Source organism: Podarcis tiliguerta (assembly GCF_965153285.1).
Source record: "Podarcis tiliguerta genome assembly, chromosome: 11".
NCBI classification, from domain to species: Eukaryota; Metazoa; Chordata; class Lepidosauria; order Squamata; family Lacertidae; genus Podarcis; species Podarcis tiliguerta.
Window position 1 is genome coordinate 15,148,401 of NC_139544.1, and position 19,296 is coordinate 15,167,696.

The 19,296-nt window shown below is 41.7% G+C and overlaps 1 protein-coding gene across 1 annotated transcript in view; it reads right to left on the reverse strand.

Moving 5' to 3' along the window:
- MEGF10 (multiple EGF like domains 10) overlaps positions 1-19,296 on the reverse strand; it is a 113,691-nt gene that overhangs the window by 17,630 nt on the left and 76,765 nt on the right. The window contains exons 11-16 of the mRNA XM_083403709.1: positions 18,465-18,585; positions 16,615-16,778; positions 15,169-15,271; positions 6,226-6,372; positions 1,620-1,754; positions 1,173-1,301 (exon numbers count right to left, since the gene is read on the reverse strand). Coding sequence (XP_083259835.1) covers positions 1,173-1,301; positions 1,620-1,754; positions 6,226-6,372; positions 15,169-15,271; positions 16,615-16,778; positions 18,465-18,585 — 799 coding nt within the window. The remainder of the gene's footprint in view (positions 1-1,172; positions 1,302-1,619; positions 1,755-6,225; positions 6,373-15,168; positions 15,272-16,614; positions 16,779-18,464; positions 18,586-19,296) is intronic.

The window sequence follows — 19,296 nt, forward strand, 5'->3', positions numbered from 1 at the left end:
GAAAGAGATTTGTCAGAATCAGTGATATGTAGGGAGCTAAGTAATTTTTAAAACTATCACATTTCAAGTCTTATGAATAGACCAGATGTTGCAAAGCAGTAAGATATAGCCAGTCAATCTGCTAGACAAGCCATGAGTGATGTGAACCAATGAGGCATGTGTAAAGGAGTAACACCATCTTGACAAAGATAGCTTTTCTGCACTCTTGGTTCCTACATATTGCTATAACCTCTGCTGAAAATCTGTATACTCCCAAGCCCTTGTAGCTGGTTCTGCAACATGCAATACTGAATTCCATTGGTTACTGATTCATGCAGTCTTAATTAAAACTCAATAGGAAGTCCCTACCGACTTTTCATATTCTGAGACGCTTTTCCATACAAAAGGTGGCAATCACATAACATCAGCACTTGAAGTGTTTAAAGCTAAACCCCTAGCACAGTTATTCTATGGAGCTCAGATTTGGACAGGCACTCACCTTGGATCTACAGAAGCTGTTCTATCTAAATTCCTAAGGCAATTTCCCCCCCCCTGTTCCATCCTGTGTTCCAAATGCTTCCTTGCACTTAGAGGCTAACCACCCCTCTGTTGAATTACAGTTTTGGCATAGGACATTAGTGGCTTTGCCTAAATTTAAACCCCACTGGTCTACTACCCTTAGTATCGCAAGATTGTCATGAGAGTGCTTGGACTAAAATTGTCAATCAAAAGCTTTACTTTCCTGGTTTATCACCACAACAGTTATTAACACTGGGCTTCAGTAAAGCAAATAATTTAACTGAACGATGTCTATATGATACTGAGCGACAGAATAACCTGGCCACAATAAGGAAATTTTGTCCATGGTATGACAACTGATGATAACAATTGGTGCACCGGATGAAGTGGATTCAATTCCTGAAAAGCATACGCTACAATATATATTTGTCACGCAGTATTTTTCTTCTATGCATAAAATGCCATTAATGCTTGGGGGGGGGGGGGGGGCATTCAATACACTATTGGTAGAATCTATACAAGTGACTGTGTTAGGAAGTCTGATTTCCCCCAAAAAAGTAATACTGCCATGCAAAACTGATGTACTTTGAAGTACAAAAGGTTTAGATCTATTAGCAGTTTACACACAGCAATTTTAACTAAAACCTTAAAATAAATAAAATACTTGTACTTACGCTGAGAACAGTCACTACCAATCCAGCCAGGATAACATTGGCAAGATCTGTCAATTGGATTGCAGGTTCCATTGTTGGTGCATGTGCAAATTCCTGCACAATTCTTTCCAAATCTGCCACTGGGGCAGACTGTAAAAAGAAAACCATAGAACTCATGAATATTCTGCACTCTTGCCGCTCATTTAGATCAATGATAATCAAATCTTATATTCCAATAGTTTTATTTAGCTTCAGAATGGGCTCTATACACAGTAAAAAAAAATTTAAAAAATACAAAGCTACTGTCTGAAAAATATAACTTTGACAGTAAACAGGAAAAAGGAGAAAGCACTGTTGTGCTCGGTATGGTATTACAGTACATTGTATTTATTTATTTCTTGAAAATCATGTACCGCTTGATTTTAAAAGCATCTCAAAGTAGTTTACGAAAAGAATTGTGATTTGTACCTTCATTGCAGAGAGCTCCTGTGAAACCAGGTAGACAGTCACACAAACCAGTCACATGGTGACATGGGCCACTGCTGTGAACACATTGGGGGCAGGCCTGGCTACAGCGATGACCATAAAATCCGGGAGAGCAAACTGAAAGCAGAAATACGTTATCATAGTCACCTTACATTGGTACATAACAAAGCCAAATCTAATACAGTTGCTTTCAGTTCACTGCCGAAGTCGTGAAAACTTTTGAGAAATCTGATTTATGCAGGTCACCTGCTTCACGAAGGCAATTGCCCTAGTGGCACGTTAACAAATCTACTACTTTAATAACAGTTTAGAAGAACAACTTAGTATGCATTGTGGTTAATCTAAAACAATTATTGCTGTTGATGCTGATGAATAATGACATATGACTATAACAACTACTGCTGCTGCTATTAATATTTCAATGTAATGATTATACCACCACTCCCTGAGTTGTAGTCTACATGTTTGGCAGAATTGTATTGGTCATGGGGGGCGGGGGTGGCACTGTGGTCTAAACCACTGAGCCTCTGGGGCTTGCCAATTGGAAGGTCAGCGGTTTGAATCCCTGCAATGGGGTGAGCTCCTGTTGCTCTGTCCCAGCTCCTGCCAAGCTAGCAGTTTGAAAGCATGCCAGTGCAAGTAGATAATAGGTACTGCTGCAGCAGGAAAACAAACAGCATCTCCATGTACTCTGGTTTCCATCACAGTGTTCCATTGCGCCACAAGCGGTTTAATCATGCTGGCCACATGACCTGGAAAGCTGTCTGCAGACAAACACCAGCTCCCTTGGTCTAAAAGCGAGACAAGCACCGCAACCCCTTTTTACCTATTGGTCAATACTGCTTGTATTTATGTCCTGAATTTATGCACTGAATTTCATACCTGAAGGAGTGTCTCCACCCCCATCGTTCAGCCCAGACACTGAGGTCCAGCCCTGAGGGCCTTCTGGCAGTTCCCTCACTGCAAGAAGTGAGGTTACAGGGAACCAGGCAGAGGGCCTTCTCAGTAGTGGCGCCCACCCTGTGGAATGCCCTCCCATCAGATGTCAAGGAAATAAACAACTATCTGACTTTTAGAAGACACCTGAAGGCAGCCCTGTTTATTGAAGTTTTTAATGGTTGATGTTTTATCCTGTTTTAAATATTCTGTTGGGAACCGCCCAGAGTGGCTGGGGAAATCCAGCCAGATGGGTGGGGTATAATTAAATTGTTGTTGTTGTTGTTGTTGTTGTTGTTGTTAGGAGTTTGGATTTGATATCCTGCTTTATCACTACCCTGAGGAGTCTCAAAGAGGCTAACAATCTCCTTTCCCTTCCTCCCCCACAACAAACACTCTGTGAGGTGAGTGGGGCTGAGAGACTTCAGAGAAGTGTGACTAGCCCAAGGTCACCCAGCAGCTGCATGTGGAGGAGCGGAGACGTGAACCCAGTTCCCCAGATTATGAGTCCACCGCTCTGAACCACTACACCACACTCGTATTATTATTATTATTACTATTACTATTATTATTATTATTATTATTATCTCATTGCAGATTTGTTAATAATAAAGCTATGGCATCTCTTTAATTGCCTCATGTATTTTTTCTGGTGGGGAGGCGGACAGTTGTTAATGATTATGATGAATATGGCACATGCAAACAACAACTTCAACAATATCATTATAGAATACTGAATCTTTATGCTATTATTTGTTATGATTATCATTTGTGTAATATTTTTCCTCTCCAGCTGCACAGGGCTGAATCACTGTAACCTGGCAGTTCCTGACGGAACACAAGTTTAAAGTTCTGTTTCCAACTCAAGGGCAATCAAAGTGCAAACAACCATACACTGCTGCTTGCTTTTATTCAACTCAGGACTTAAAAAAACAAAGCAGTTCAATTCATTTTTATGCCAAATACACTAGCCCCTTCTTCTTCACAGATACATCACCATTTGGATTGCCAGAGGAAGAAAGAAGCTGTTGGGGAGAATTTCTCTCTTTACTCCTTCAGCTTCTCCTGGAATTTCTTTCACTGGCAAATTAGTATATTAAGCAATGCTTCAAGTTAAGTGCCTGTTGTTAAGCAGCAATTAACATTTACAAAGCTAACTTTTGCCTTTAAATAATTTGAAGTCATTTAGAAGTCAGCATGCCCGCCTGAGGGCATGCTTGAAACAGGTTGCCTGATCAAAAAGGGAGTCCAGAGACCCTCATGTCTTTTCAATAAAGTAGTGGGCCAGTCCTATTATTTTCCTTCTTCTCCTTATAGTCCAAACTGGATTTGCGCAACTTAAGATACCTAGGCAGTCTTGAAAAGCCTGATTCTTTTCAGTAATGTAATGGGGAGAGTCACTGCTTTGCATTATTATGGTGATGATACATCATTACATCAGCGTCTTTATATTAGCTAAACAATTAACTTTAGAGCCATTATAGATGGTGAGAACTGCTCCTAGCCATGGAAACAATCCATCAAGGATGTCTGTAGCTTTAACAGAATATTTAACAGAATATTAAAAACACGATAAAACATCAAACTTTAAAAACGTCCCTAAACAGGGCTGCCTTCAGATGTCTTCTAAAAGTCAGATAGTTGTTTATTTCCTTGACATCTGATGGGAGGGTATTCCACAGGGTGGGTGCCACTACCAAGAAGGCCCCCTGCCTGATGAAATTCTTACATCCATTACTTTTCGCAGCATTAGGAGACAAGATATAAATCAGGGGTTGGGCATCCTTATCTGCCCCACCCACCCCAGGTCACATTTGGGGTAGGGGGGTCAATCACATGACATCACAATGACATCAAGTGAATCATTTTTGCAGAGCACTATGCACAGAGCTTTGTAAGCCCTGTTGATTGCCCATGCTCGCCAAGTGCTTTGCATAGGTGTTTGCACAGAACTTCGCATGTGGTGACAATCAGCTCACTGGTGGCGCCTGAAAAACCACTTTTGCCCAAGCAGTGTCTTCACCTTCTCTATACCAAACATCACTGGGAGGAAAGGTAAAGGACCCCTGGATGGTTAAGTCCAGTCAAAGGCGACTATTAGGTTGCAGTACTCATCTCGCTTTCAGGCCGAGGGAACCGGTGTTTTTCCATAGGCAGCTTTCCGGATCATGTGGCCAGCATGACTAAACCGCTTCTGGCACAACAGAACACCAGAAACCAGAGAACATGGAAATGCCATTTACCTTCCCGCCGCAGCGGTACCTATTTATCTACTTGCACTGGTGTGCTTTTGAACTGCTAGGTTGGCAGGAGCTGGGACAGAGCAAATGGGAGCTCACCACATCGTGGAGATTCAAACCGCTGACCTTGTGATCAGCAAGCCCAAGAGGCTCAGTGGTTTAGACTACAGTGCCACATGTGTCCCCTATCATCAGGAGTAGGAAAGGTGGGTATCGCTTTGCCAAAATGGCCTTGCAGGCCAAATGTGGAGACTTGATGGGCAGGCCAAAGGTTCCCCTCACTGTTGTAAATTATCTTGGCAAAAATCAAGATTTGTATACGTAATTTGTTGTATTTTTGGTGTATTTTTCCCTTAGCCCTCTTCCACTCCCCCCCCCCCGAAATAACTGTTCTCTCAATGTGTCTGAATCTGTCCTACTTGTCTTCCAACTAAAACAAAGCCAAATATTATGGATCTCCGCTAAGGATGCCAAAAACCACTTCCTCATGAATCAGCCAAATTGTACAGGAAGTCGCTGTGCTAGTTCCAGCAGCTGCCAGGAGCTTTCTACCTAGAACTATGGTTGAACCATATGGCAAACAGCTTAGAAATGTTTATAGCCCCAGCATGGGGTTGCTATCAAAGAGAGGTTTCTCTCCCACTAGCTTTTATGTGGGTGGTACAATGTTTGGAGCAGTCCTAACTTTTTTATCTCTCCCCCCCCCCCCCCATTTTACAAAGGCGGTTGGCAATAGTATCTGTGACCATATGCATTTTCCACAGCATCAGACGCCAGTCTTGTTGGATGTTGGGTAGTTGGATAGATAATATGCAAAATTACTAATTAAACAATAGTAACAAGATTACTGCCACAGCAAATTTTATTAGTAACAGTGAAAGTGCATATTGTGCTAATTACAGAAAATTGTAGTACTTAGCACTGGGTTCCATTTACAGTAAGGTAAAAAAAAGGTAAAGGACCCCTGGGCGGTTAAGTTCGGTCAAAGGCAACTATGGGGTGTGGCACTCATCTCTCTTTTCAGGCCGAGGGAGCCAGCGTTTGTCCACAGACAGCTTTCCAGGTCATATGGCCAACATGACTAAACCGCTTCTGGCAAGATGAAACACCGCGATGGAAGCCAGAGCGCACAGAAACACCATTTACCTTCCCGCAACAGTGGTACCTATTTATGAACTTGTGCTGGTATGATTTCAAATGGCTAGGTTGGCTGGGACAGAACAACGGGAGCTCACCCCACCGTGTGAATTCGAACTGGCAACCTTCCGATTGGCAAGCCCAAGAGGCTCAGTGGTTTAGACGCCACCCCAGTCCCTCAGTAGCTTACAATACTACTAGTAGTTTACAATACTACCATTCAGCGTTATAGCACAGCCATAGTAAATAGAAGAACAAGAGACTTAGAAGCTTACTTCTTTGGCAAGTGGTGCCTCTGTAGCCAGGTGCGCATTCACAGATCCCTTCGTCTGGCGAACATGATGCTCCATTTTTGCAGTAACAGGACAGTGAACAGTTTGGACCCCAGTGTCCTTCAGTACATACACTGTCACAATGCATGCCTACAAGTGTACAAGCAGACAGAGCTGTCACGAACCGCACTGGAGGAAAACTCTCAAATCAAAGGTATCACAAGCACGAGGCTGCTAACACTGCACAGCTATCAGGAGGAATATGACGCAAGGAAGAACCATGCAAAGGCATTGTTTATTCTGCAGTGCCTGGTGCAACATATCATAATGCATTCAAATGGTGTGCTTTTAAGATAATATGCGTTGTACGCAACTCCACCATTCCACACTCACGCCAATAGACTTCCACTCATACAATGGAACTTTCCTCTTCTCTCTCCTGCAGCCCCTTGTGTACCCCCAAAGCTGCTCTGAAGGGTTGGGGGGATTCTCTAGAGCTGATTTGGACTATGTGAGGGGAGCGAAGAGGAAGTGTCATTGCACTAGTGAAATGCCACTCGCACTATGTTGGATACAACCCGATATATTTAGAAATACATTGTGGTAAGAATAAGCATTTAAACAGATATTTTGTGTATTTAAGTATATATTTAAATATGAATTTTCACATGGATTATTATTATTAACTGCAATTAATGCAGGAATGGCACAGACTGGAAATTGACCGATATTTCCCATCCTGAATGGGAACAGATGCTGAGCTAGAATGACATTTGTTGTTTATCCAGGGGAAAAAAGGTCATTTTCTTCCTGTCTTTTTCTGGCCCTGTCATTCCATTGGGGGAGGGGAACCGAGTTCACTTTCAGATTATTATTTTTCTGGTTTGAATGAGGAAAAGTTGAAGGCAACAGCTACTGAAGAAACCCACTTATGTACTAAATTCAGTGCTTTTTTCCTTAAAAAAATGTTTAGGGGTACTCTCATTTTGACTCAAGAAAATAACCCTTTTACAGTTCTAATCCAGGGGAAATAAAAACAGTAAATGGACAAAAGTACAAAGATTCACAAAATGTTTAGGGGTATGTGTATGCCTGTGTCACCCCAGAAAAAAGCACTGGTGATCTGATTACTGCTAAGTTTCCTGCCCAACTGAAATAAGCGAAGTACAAGACAGATTCAAAATGCTAGCAATGCTAAGGACCTTGGTCACTCAATGTTTTGCCTTGTTGCTTTTTGCAAAAGTTTATACAACATGGGCAGAACTCCAGCACATATTCTTCTTCTTTGGCGACCACTCGTAGCCGAGTAAGATTGTCTTCCATGAACATGGTCTGAGCAGTGAGTCTGTAAGTGACTGTGGAGGCCAGTTCTGGATCCACAGTAACACAACAATGGCTCATAGGAACCATAGGTCTTTTTCACCCCTCTTTTACAGTTAGTAAAACTAACTCCCTTGATTTCTTTGTTTTTTATTACTTCTCAGAAGTCTCCTTTCATGTCAAATGCCAGTCGGAATCCACTGCAGCTCTCAGACCTTATTGTGTCTACAGTGCTTTCTATTATCAATTGACTTATTATTAGCGTACAGCTACTGAATGAATCATTCGGCTAAAGAAAAAGGGGACTAAATCCAGAAGAATGACTAGCTTTGTAAGTATTTCATGAAAAATGTGCTTCAGCTCCACTTGCTATTAGACTTCTTAAACGAGCAACTCAGGAAAACAGACTCCCCCCCCCTCCCCCCGGTTTTTGCACAGGAAGCTTTATTTAAATCACCCCAGAGTAATTATTTTGCACAGTTTGCTGAAGAACTGGGAAAGACTGCAAGACAATTCATTACTGCGGCTGCCTGTACAATAAGCAGTCCCACCCACCTGCTCTATAGGGGATGTGTCCTGTCTGAGAAATGTTTCCTGTTCGATGGAAGAAAGGTGACTGAAGGTCAAAACCTCTGCAACTTTGACCCTGACGCTGACTTAAGGCTGTCAGAGAAGCTGCCACAGAGGCAACTGTAGTGGAAAATGCGTCACACTGAAATTTGACAAGAACTCAACAACTAATTTCGCACAGGATGCTGAACAACCATAAAGGGACTACTTTTCCTGAGTGAATGCGCAAATTTGAATGGAATTTGAACTGATTGCCAAGACACAGAAGACTCGTTATGCTATCAGCATTTTACAAGCTGATTTTTGTCTGTCTAGCTAACGGAGTTTTCTGAATCAAGACACAAAGTACCTTATTTTTCAACAGCTTAGAACAACCTTTTTCAACTTGTAACCTAAACAGAGGCACCTAGATTTGCATCTGAATGAGATTCCTAAGTGAAAGATACTGAGGCCCCTTATATGCCACTGAAAGCTGCATGAACACAGCACCTGAAAAAAAACCATGAACATGCTGCAAAGTTCTAAAATACAGGCTCAGATGTAGGAATTCATGTGCATATGCTTGGAGGAGACAAGTGAAAACAGCTGAACAAAAAATCTGGTTCCAGTAGAACCCAGTAAAGAAAAACTAGTATATAGTCCACACTTGCCTTTTTACTGGTTTCCACCTGACTTCTCCAATGGCCATGTGTTAAGCTGCACATTAGCAAGGTGAACTGAAAGAGTTCTGGGTGGTCAATGTGGCATATTTTAATGAATTTTAAGTAAAAATGGTTTAAAGGACATATATTTAAACATATTATCAGACATATTATCATCTGGTTGAAGTTCATGGCTGTGTCTGCATGTAATTCTGAACAGCTTTTACACCCCCCTCTTCCCCTTCTGGCACAACCATGAGACGTATGGACATCCATGCTTCCATTTTTATTAATCACTGTTTTGTGTTACAGCCAAACCCTAAACTGTGGTTTATTTTAACTATTGTTTGCAGAAGCAAGTAAGTTTAAAAGTGCCCCTGCCATAATAAGCCTACAGTACTGTGTGAGTTCATCAGCCAGTGCTAACTGCCATCATCTTAGTGCAAAATCCTTATTCTTACAGTAATATGAAATTTCCACACAAGCCGCTATTAGGAAATGAATGATTTGATCCTTATGTACCAGGATACTTTTCATGAAGACTGGCTGTCTTTTCTTTCTTTTAGTAATTCTAACCCTGGGGAGCTGAAGCCCCTTAATTCTCAGAATTAATTTTGGAGGGCTTACCTAAGCTAAGTTTGGGTGTTCAAAGATTACAGAAGTCATATATAAATATGCAGAAAATGCAATATTGAAAGACCAGTTGAAGCAATGTACATAATCTGTGACACAGATCGGAGTACAGTGGAACCTCAGTTGTCGAACATAATTCGTTCCGGAAGACTGTTCGACAACCGAGGCACAATAGGTGGTAGGCAATTTCAATGGAGAAAAGAACCTTGGAAGCCGTTCGACTTCCGAGGCTCGCTTGAAAATGGAAGCATTCACTTCCGGGTTTTCGGTGTTCGGGTTCTGAATCATTCAGCTTCCGAGACACTCGAAAACTGAGGTTCCACTGTATATAACAAAGTATTTGATTGTTATTTTTGTGTTGCCATTAAAGAAATATATAAGCAAGCAAGCTTCATAAATTACCAATGGAAGTTGTTGTGCTTTGGTAAGCCAACTAAAGGTAAGTTCAGACATTACAACAAGCTGTGGTTAGTTACAAACAGAAATGAAAGCTTATTAACTCCTTGTGGCCACACATATAAGAGTCTAAGACTCACTTACATTCACACAATACACTTAAAGCACATTTGAACCACATTGCTTTCCCCAAAGAATCCTGGGAATTGAAGTCTGTTAAGGGTGCTGGGAACTGTAGCTCTATGAGGGTTGAACTACAGTTCTCAGGATTCTTTGGCAAAAGCCATGACTGTGAAAGGGGTAGAAATGTGTTTTAAATGTATAGTGTAGGTGTTGGCTGTCACAGCTTATCAGTCCGACTGAGAGAAAACCTGTGTGTGTATATGCACATATACAGCTAACCTGATTTTTCTCATGAGTTTAGGTTCTTGTCCATAAATATTAATCTATTATATTTATTTTATCTCTGTATAGCTCACACAGAAAATTTCTAAGAGAATTTGTATCTGCAGCAGACGTGTGCATGCTCAGATTTTGAATAACAAATGTCAGCAAACAGCTCTGCCTTATTTTTTTGAATGATTTAAGACTGCAGACAACAGAGCTGCGTGGGTAATTTGCATGCAAGTCTACCAACACAATTTTAACTAAAATCAATATGAATAATGTATCCAGGAAGCTCTGAACATTTAAAATGTGCCCTATGAAACAAAAGAATTATGAATAAGTTGGTACGCAAATTTCATTCTTGATAAGCAGATTGGTAAGGAAAAGTTTTTGCCAGGATAATGGACAAAGAACTCTTTGACGGCCTTTGCAAGTTGCTAGGCAATAGCTAAATGGTCATGATAAACTTCAGCTAAGCAGCTCTGAAGAAATCCTCATGCATTTAATGCTCAAAGGACTATGCCAAGTGTTTCACATCTAAATTAGCATTCCTGCAGCATCTGTAATTGTGTGAAAGAAGTAAATAATCCTTTGAGTGGTAACATCTATGTTGTTATAATGTTATATATATTAAGACTTTAATTATACACACACCTACAAGGAAGGAACTGTCATTGAACTCAGTGGGGTTGACTTATGAGCTGGCAAATATAGGATCGTGTTGTGAAATACTTTTAGTAATGCAACAGTGTGATGTACTGCACTGAGGCTGTGGAACATAACATCCAGGCCAACAACACTGACCCCAAAGGAGAACCTATCCCAACACTGGGACTCAACTCTTCACACCTTCATTGATGTTGCAGACCCAGTAACTAGTTCATACCGACAGCTAGTGGATTGAATATCAGGATAAATTTATCATATTGAAAAGCCACAATAAAGGTCTCTTCAAAACCAACATTTCCATCATAGGGGCCAGCTCCTAGGGGCTGAGGTCCCTAGGGGCAGACTCCCCCAATAAAATATTTGAGGGGGTTGCCCCTCCAAAAGTTGATGGGCATTGGCATTCAAATGGTGTGCATGTGCCGTGTCCTGTGATTGATTATGTGGACGGGGCTTACCTACCCCCCAATATTCCATTCAAGTTGGCACCCCTGATTTCCACTACATATTTTGAAAAGCTGTTTGTTCACTATACATTTTGACAGCTCTTATGATTCCATAACCAAATTTTGCATGGTAGTTCTTGGGATCAAGGAGCAGATTTTTCATCTATGTTTGGATACAACTGGATGCTATTTTGAATCAAAGCTGTGGACTGAACATTTCAAAACTGCACTGATTTTAACCACTGGTTTTCACACTTTTTTTGTTTTTTAGAATTTTCAAGCAACACTATGTATGAAGATGCTAATACAGCAAAGCAAAGTAAGCCCTACACTGAAAACTATAGTTACCCCCATTAATTTATCCCCAGAATATTTTTATTGTGAGCGATATTTGGTATTTTCTGCTATATGCCCACAGGAACTGTTTCATAGTGCTCTACCTCCTGATTAACACATCCAAAGGTGTAGCCATGTTCATCTGTTGCAAAGAAAGAAAGAAAGAAAGAAAGAAAGAAAGAAAGAAAGAAAGAAAGAAAGTCCTGTAGTACTCAGTGCACGGTCTGAGGTCATCCCCCTTGCTGGAGCTAAGCCTGTCTAGGTTTGGGCAACTGCCGAGGAAACATATGTATATTGCCTTAGGCTTCATGATGGAAGAAAGGCAGAATATAAAGAGTAAGAAAATATATAAATGCATGTGTTGAAGTCAACTTCATAAGTCTTCTGGCATAATAAATCCATTAGTTTTGAGGTGCTACATAACTCTTGATTTTCTTGATAAAACAGTTATTGAGGTCAATATGCTTGGTTTGAGGTCTCAGAAAATCTTTTACAAAAAGTTTCAACACCTCTTCTAACTCCTTAAAGCTATTTTCCTATTAAAGTACGGGCAGGCACTCAAGGGAACACAGGTGCATCCTTCAGAGGAAAACTTCAGGAGAGTATTCTCAAGCAGAACAACGCAGGCACACAAAAAAACAAAACAAAAACCAGAGTGCAGTGTGAGTGTGTACTTAAGCAAGGAGCTGAGGCAGCCAGAAAGGATAATTTAAGAGAAAGAGAAACTCAGTGGAACTGCCACAAGAAGAGCATGGAATGGTATGGAGGGAGAGGCATAAATAGAGCTGGTGAAAGAATGGTGTCAACCGAAAACAAAACAAAGGCAGAAACTCACACAAAAAGTGTGTTTTGCTTTCGTCAGAGGTCCTCTGACGAAACTGCTAATTTTAGAACCTGTATCATTTCAGAGGCTGTATTTATGCCACAAACTGCAATTCGTTTGCTTCAATTTTTTGTATTGCTGGCAAATGCATAGGAAAAGAAGTACAAGATACATTGTTCCATTTCCCGCAAGAGGACCTCAAATGAAGTTTTTGCGATGGGTTGAAGAGCAACCTTGTACTTTATCCCCAAACACAAACAACATGAAAAAAGGTGCACTGCTTGCACATGAATTGGAGGGGGGGGCTAGGTATTGGATTGGGGGTCCAGCAGCTTGCTGCTGTGTATCTATTTCAGCACTAGTGGTAAGGGCACATGCTTTTATCAGGTCTCTCAATCAGGATGCAAAACAAAACAAAACAAAACAAAATCTTACAGCAGACAAACACAGAGTCCACAGTCCTATTTGCTGCCTTAAAACAGACAGGACTGATCCATAAACCAGTATTACAGTCTGCTATGCTACCAGTGTTTATAGTGCCTCATAGTACACTAGTAAAACTTCATAACTGGAGACCTAACATAAGTTTTTAAGTGCTCTTGCACCAAAGTTATCAGCAAGCCCTGACATTTTCCACAAAATGTCACAGCACAGCAAAAAATAATGTGCCATGACCTGTAAAATGCTTCAACTCTTTCCGCAAAAACCTGTGCTTTTCATAACGGTTTAATGGAAAATCCTTGTCAAACAGAGTCCAGATTTGCTGATCTTACAGGCATACTTTGAAGCACGACATCAACTTGGCTGCTTTCGGAAGAGGTGGAATTGTTCAATGAGGACATAAAATCCCAACCCTCAAATCCACACCGGCTTGTTGAGAGCCAAGTCTGGAGTACGGGGTCAGGACAGAGATGGGGAACTTGTGGCTTGCCAATTGTTGTTGGACTTCAGTTCTCGTCATCCTTTACCATAGTCCCAGCCAACCAACAGTGGTAAGGGATTATGGAAGCTGTAGTGTGACACCTGGAGAGCCACATGTTCCTCATCCAATTTAGAGCATATGACTAGGACCAGAGAGATTCAAAGATGAGATATTATTAAAATTTGCATACCACCCTATACCCGTAGATCTAAGGGTGGTTCACAGCATAAAATTACAATATAAAAAAACACAAAATGCACCATAAAAATAAAAACAGAAGCAACCTAATAATCCTCCTTCCCACAACACATATAGAACACATCGGATATCAATTAGCTAAAGGCCTGGTTACAGAGGAAGGTTTCTGCCTAGCACCTAAAGGTTTATAATGAAGGCACCAGGTGAACTTCCCTGGGGAAAGCATTCCACAGATGGGGAGCCACTGCAGAGAAGGCCCATTCTCATGTTGCCACCCTCTGGACCTCTCATGAACACAAAGAAGGGCTTCAGAGGATGATCTCAGGTTCCGGGTAGGTTCACACCACATTTTCCACTACTTGCATTCAAGCCATATCCCTATCTGCTTAATTGCCCCTAAGTTCTTGGTAAACCAGGGAGCTGAATGGATGTCCCATGTCAAAAGCCAGTGAACTGCAGCCAACAGTCTTCTCAGTGAAAACGCTTCTGGGCTGACTATGCTCATCCAAAGTTACCACTGGATCTTTCTGGGCAGGGGGCAGGAAGGAATATAAAGGACTTCCTTTTCTAGCTAAGTCTTGCTTAGGCAAGTAGGTCTTCCTGAGCCGTGGTGTCTTCCAGTATTCCCAGTTGCTCTTTGGTCCTGATTCCTGCCTTGTTCTTTGGTCCCACCTTGCTCATCAGTTCTCACTACTAAACTGTCTCATGGCTCCTGACAGGAACCATGCCAAGGAAAAACTCATCGACGGGTCTCAGAGACTCCCATCAGATTCTATCAACCTCTAAGAGTGGACCATTATAATAGCCCCACGACTGCTGTAGAGGGAAGCAGTTAGTGCCAGCCACCAACTCACCAGGAAGTGATCTTCCTGTAACATTCAGTTCCTGAAATAACCATGAGATTATCTGCCGTTACAGAAAAGGAGTAGAATCCTTGTGCTCCGTGAACAGGATTATTTATGTATATTTAGTACATTTATATCATGGTTTTCTTTCCTCATGTAACTCAAGAGTGGCATGCATACTCAGCAGATGCAGTCTGTCCTGCAGCTACCTTGCTTGAAAGAGGCAAAGGAGAGAGAAAGTACCCCTTTTGTACTGAAAGTCACTCCCTCATGGTTTCATTTTGCCCCCTAAGATACTGTTTTACTTTTGGGGCAAACAGGGAGGTGGCAATTTTTCATTTTAAAAACTGGCATGAGCCCCTGATCAAGATTGGAAACCTATTTTGGATTGGAGACCCGTGACTCAATCCCCCCCCCCCAAATATAACTGTCTTGGTTAAGTATGCTGGTTTCAAACCATTTCCAACATTTTGTGTCATTTGGTTCTTATACTTGTTATGTGCAGGCAATAGTTGTTGTCCAATGAATAAACTGATCTAGATCTTATCCATTTACAGCACGGTTAGGTAACCTTTGGTCCTCCAGATGCTCTAGACTACAACTCCCATCAGCCCCAGCAAACATGGCCAATGGAGAGGGATCCTGGGAGATGCCATTCAGCAACACCTGGAGGGCCAAAGGTTCCCCACCCCTGATTTAGAGAACAATGGTAAAACCCTACCATACTTTGGATGTACTATTGCCCCACTCATTTTAAATGTACCTGACCATCCTGGGAGGCAGCGACAATAGCCAGTAGTGGGATGACAGCCATCTGCATGACTGCAGTCACAGCGCTCTGAACAGTCCAACCCATATGTGCCATCCTGTTAGAAAAAAAGAAGACAAAATAATGCTGAATGTAAACAGTAAATTTTAGATGGGATTGGTATGCAAGTGGTTTAGAGCTTCAAATTTCTGGGCTCTGATTGATGGTATAAAGGAATTCCTGGCTGATTTCCAGGGAAAGGACATCACTCAGTGGCAGAGTAATTGCTTTGGATGCAGAAGGTCTAAGGCTCAATCCTCAGACTCTCCAGGTGGGGTTGGGAATGTCCACTGACTGAAACCACAGAGAGATGGTGCTAGTCAGCACTGACATTACTGAGCTAGATGGAGCAATGGTCTGCCTCAGCATAAGGAAGCTTCCTATGTTCTTATGTTTTTCCCTAACGGGACTTAAAGCAGCTCGGAAGGGGGGATTTTGATCAGGGGAAACAGCATGGGGTCCTGATCCAATCGCTCTCTCATTCATATAAATGCACTGTAACACCATGGCTAGATTTAAAAGAAATGAAAAGAGACGTGAGACTTTGACTGGATTATCTAGCTAAAGGTTTGTCTTTGCCACCAAATATTAACTGTCATAAGTACAGCCATAATTCAGAGGCGGACTTAGGGGAGTGCAACCAGTTTGCCCACACTAGATGGAGTGTGTATGGAGGTCCTGGGCTGTCAAGACAACCAGACCCCACTCTTGGCCTTGCTGATGTGGTCTAAAGGAAAGCAGAGCAATACGTTTGTCACCAGCTTGGCTGCAGGAGGAGCCAGAAGGGAGCATGCAAGTCGCCATTTGACCACTTTAGGGACTCCACTCCAAATTTGTGTAGAGCTTACTCCTTAGCCTTCTGTTTACCAGAAGATACCCTACAAGGCAGTTTTAGGTTCAGGATCAGACTTTTCCTTCTCCTAGATGGGCTACCTTTCCAGGTTGATGAGCCCCATCTGCCCCTCACTTCCCTCTACAGCACAAGCAGAAACCACCTTTTGGACCACTGGACCCGCTATTGGTCTCGTCCACTCAATCTGCCAGAGCCTGTCTTTGCATGCAGGGGAAATCCTTAACTCACTGGGGGTTTAAGACCCATTGGCTACCCTCACCTGGTTTAGCCGGCCAGTCAAAGCTGTTTCCCAGGGTGCAGCCTCTGTTGCATGCTGACAGCTTTTAGGAAGCACAGGTGAGAGCAGAGTGCAGGGTGGGGACCAAAGCTGGACAAAACTACCCCAGAAGGAAGACAATATGTCTCCCACCAGAGGTATTACCCGTCCCCTAGCACTCCATACACCCCTTTAAACAGTGTTACATCTTAAATTTAGCAGGACAGTTTAAACATTCCTATGAATATTGAAACTCACAAACCCTACCTTTTAGTGGAATGTGTTTAATTACCTGGCAAGGGTATTCACATTTTTCTCCTCTCCATCCTGGAGCACAGGTGCAAGTTCCATCCAGAGTATTGCATGCCCCTCCATTAAGGCACTGGCATGTTAAATTGCAGCCAAGACCCCACGTCCCACTAGGGCAGTTTATAGAACAGTCAACTCCATGCCAACCTACCACAATGAAAACAAAACACAGAGAGTTCTAATTTTCAAATTCTTGCTGCCTATTTCTTCCAACAATCAATGTCAGATTTCTGGGGATGCTTAGTGCCGTGCAATCAATGGGCTCCCTATCTGAAAGATGGCCACAACTGTCTTTTCCCCCTTCTTCTTATATTCTTCTGTCTTTGCAGTGGCACCAACAATGCCACTCACTACCCTGTCCGCTGACTTCCTGGGTGGGATTTTAGTGGATGGTGGGCAGCAATGCCACAACTGAATCAGAGCCAAGCTGAGCTCCTATCCATGGTGGTCTCCCACCATTTTAATTTACCTGTAATGCAATGTTCTGGCCTATAGATAAGGGAGGGCCAAATTCCCTTATGGACAACTTTCTGGGGACTACATACATGTCTGGAGACTGTATGTCTGAGAGGCAAAAGCAAGACAGAGCAATAAATGTGACTCTGTACAATAGTTTACTTTCTAGTCATGCGAAACCCACACACCTATCCAGCCCGGGGGGGGGGGGGGGAGGGCTGGCTTACATTTTAGGAACATTAAGATGCCAAATGGACATGGATAGAAGCTCAGCTTTGCTACTATCAAAAGTGAACTGCTGGCAAGGTCACTATGCAGGAACATGGCAGGTTCAGGCCAGTTTAGGGAGAATCCTGAGGGCCAGATAGACTTCTGATGTGAAGATACAGTTTTGACTGAGAATTTTAGCATAACACACAGCTTTTTTAAAACAACAACAACAACACCATTTGTCTTTGGGATAGATGTTAGAAATTACCCAGTAGGGATTATCACTACCTTTCCCCAACTATTGTATGTGATAGTAAGATACAAATATATAGGAGCTTAAGGGAAAGGAGCCTTTGTTAAAAAGGATCTGAGCTGTCCAAGAACAATTAGTTTTAAGCTGATACTTGTGAACATTTTGGTCCATAAAAGCATAGGAAATGTGATGGAGATGCCCCGTCTAGTTAAAATTAAAAATAAATGCAATTCTGTGTAATCAATAGTGACACAAACAGGATTCCTAATTTTATACTTCACTTACAGCAAGGGGAAGAAAAATAACTCTGTGCTGAATCTAATCAATATGTTGTTCAAAACACATGTTCTGTGATGAATTTGTCTCATGACCAGAGTCCCTAGCTGCATAATTAGCTGTTTAGGAAAAGCATTTTGTTGACGCAGGCCACTGTGCACTTAACAGAATGAATAAAAATGAATTTCCTATAGTCAAGGGCTGGTTACAATTGTTATCTTATAGCTCTGTTCCATTTGCTTATTTGTTATGTTGGACATTTAGGTCCTTTCTGAGAAGATGCTAGCATCCCCAAACATTATTTGAAAATCATGTATTTGTGCTCCGTTTGATTGTCTCAACTCCTCAGTACTGCAGAATAGTAGGATCAAATTTGTTGAGATTTTGAGAAGAGCTTGGTTGTATGAGCAGTGCTTAGAAACCACAGAAGAGGGGAGGGGGATTTCATTCTTACTTTTTCATTTTGCAGTTTTGCTTATATTTAACACCTCTGGTAACATTAGAAGGTCTCAGCAGCCCTTTGCCTTAACATCCAGTTAGTAAGTGATTTAAAATCCATGTCCCACTTCTTGCCTTAAAAAAATTAATTAATGTTTCATATGACTCCCATATTACAAGTAGTACATTATTTATCCTACCTGCTTTGCAGGTACAAGAACCATCCACAGGGGAACAGATGGCCTCATTTTTGCAGCTGCATGTTGAGGAACATTTTACTCCGTATGTTCCAAGAAGGCAAGGAATAGAGCAATCAGAACCCTAAAACATGGTTGACAAAAAGAAAAGCCATATTGCAATTGAAAGGGAAGTTGTTGGACTTTTGATTTCAATGACTACACAAGCAGGCTCTGAATGAATAATTGCCATTATTGAATTTTAAAGCAGAGCATATATCTTCATATGCATTGTCCTACATCTCTGTGCAAGAGATAATCAGTACCTACTGACTGCTTGCACATAGCATATTCACAGCAAACAAACAAACATGCAACATAAACATATTTTCTTACTGAGATTATCCCCAGGCAGGAAAAATATAATATATGAAAGTCTCTTAGTACATTCTAGATATCCATTTGCTCACTCTGAAATTGTGCAAATATTAGGAAGTGCATAATCTATAAGAAATAAGAATGTGTACAATTTGCATTTCCACAGTGTTTTCCTCTCTTCTGTCAGGATATACAGAAACTCTGCAGAGTGTCTTAGATGCCCTAGCTCTTAGGAACTGCAGGTGAAAATTTGATGCACAGAATAATGTGCACCCAAGTGCACGTGGTGTCTACTGCTTTCAATTTCATGGAAATTCATATGCACCTCTGAGTGTTATGTCCCCCTACTTAAGCTCTGGCAAGTTAGCTAAGGGGCTTAGCTTATACATCAAGTTGCTGCTATTTCTTTTTGACACAAAGCAAATTTAATAGCGGAAGCCGAACCTGCTAGACTGCCACACCATCCTTGATAAAAGAT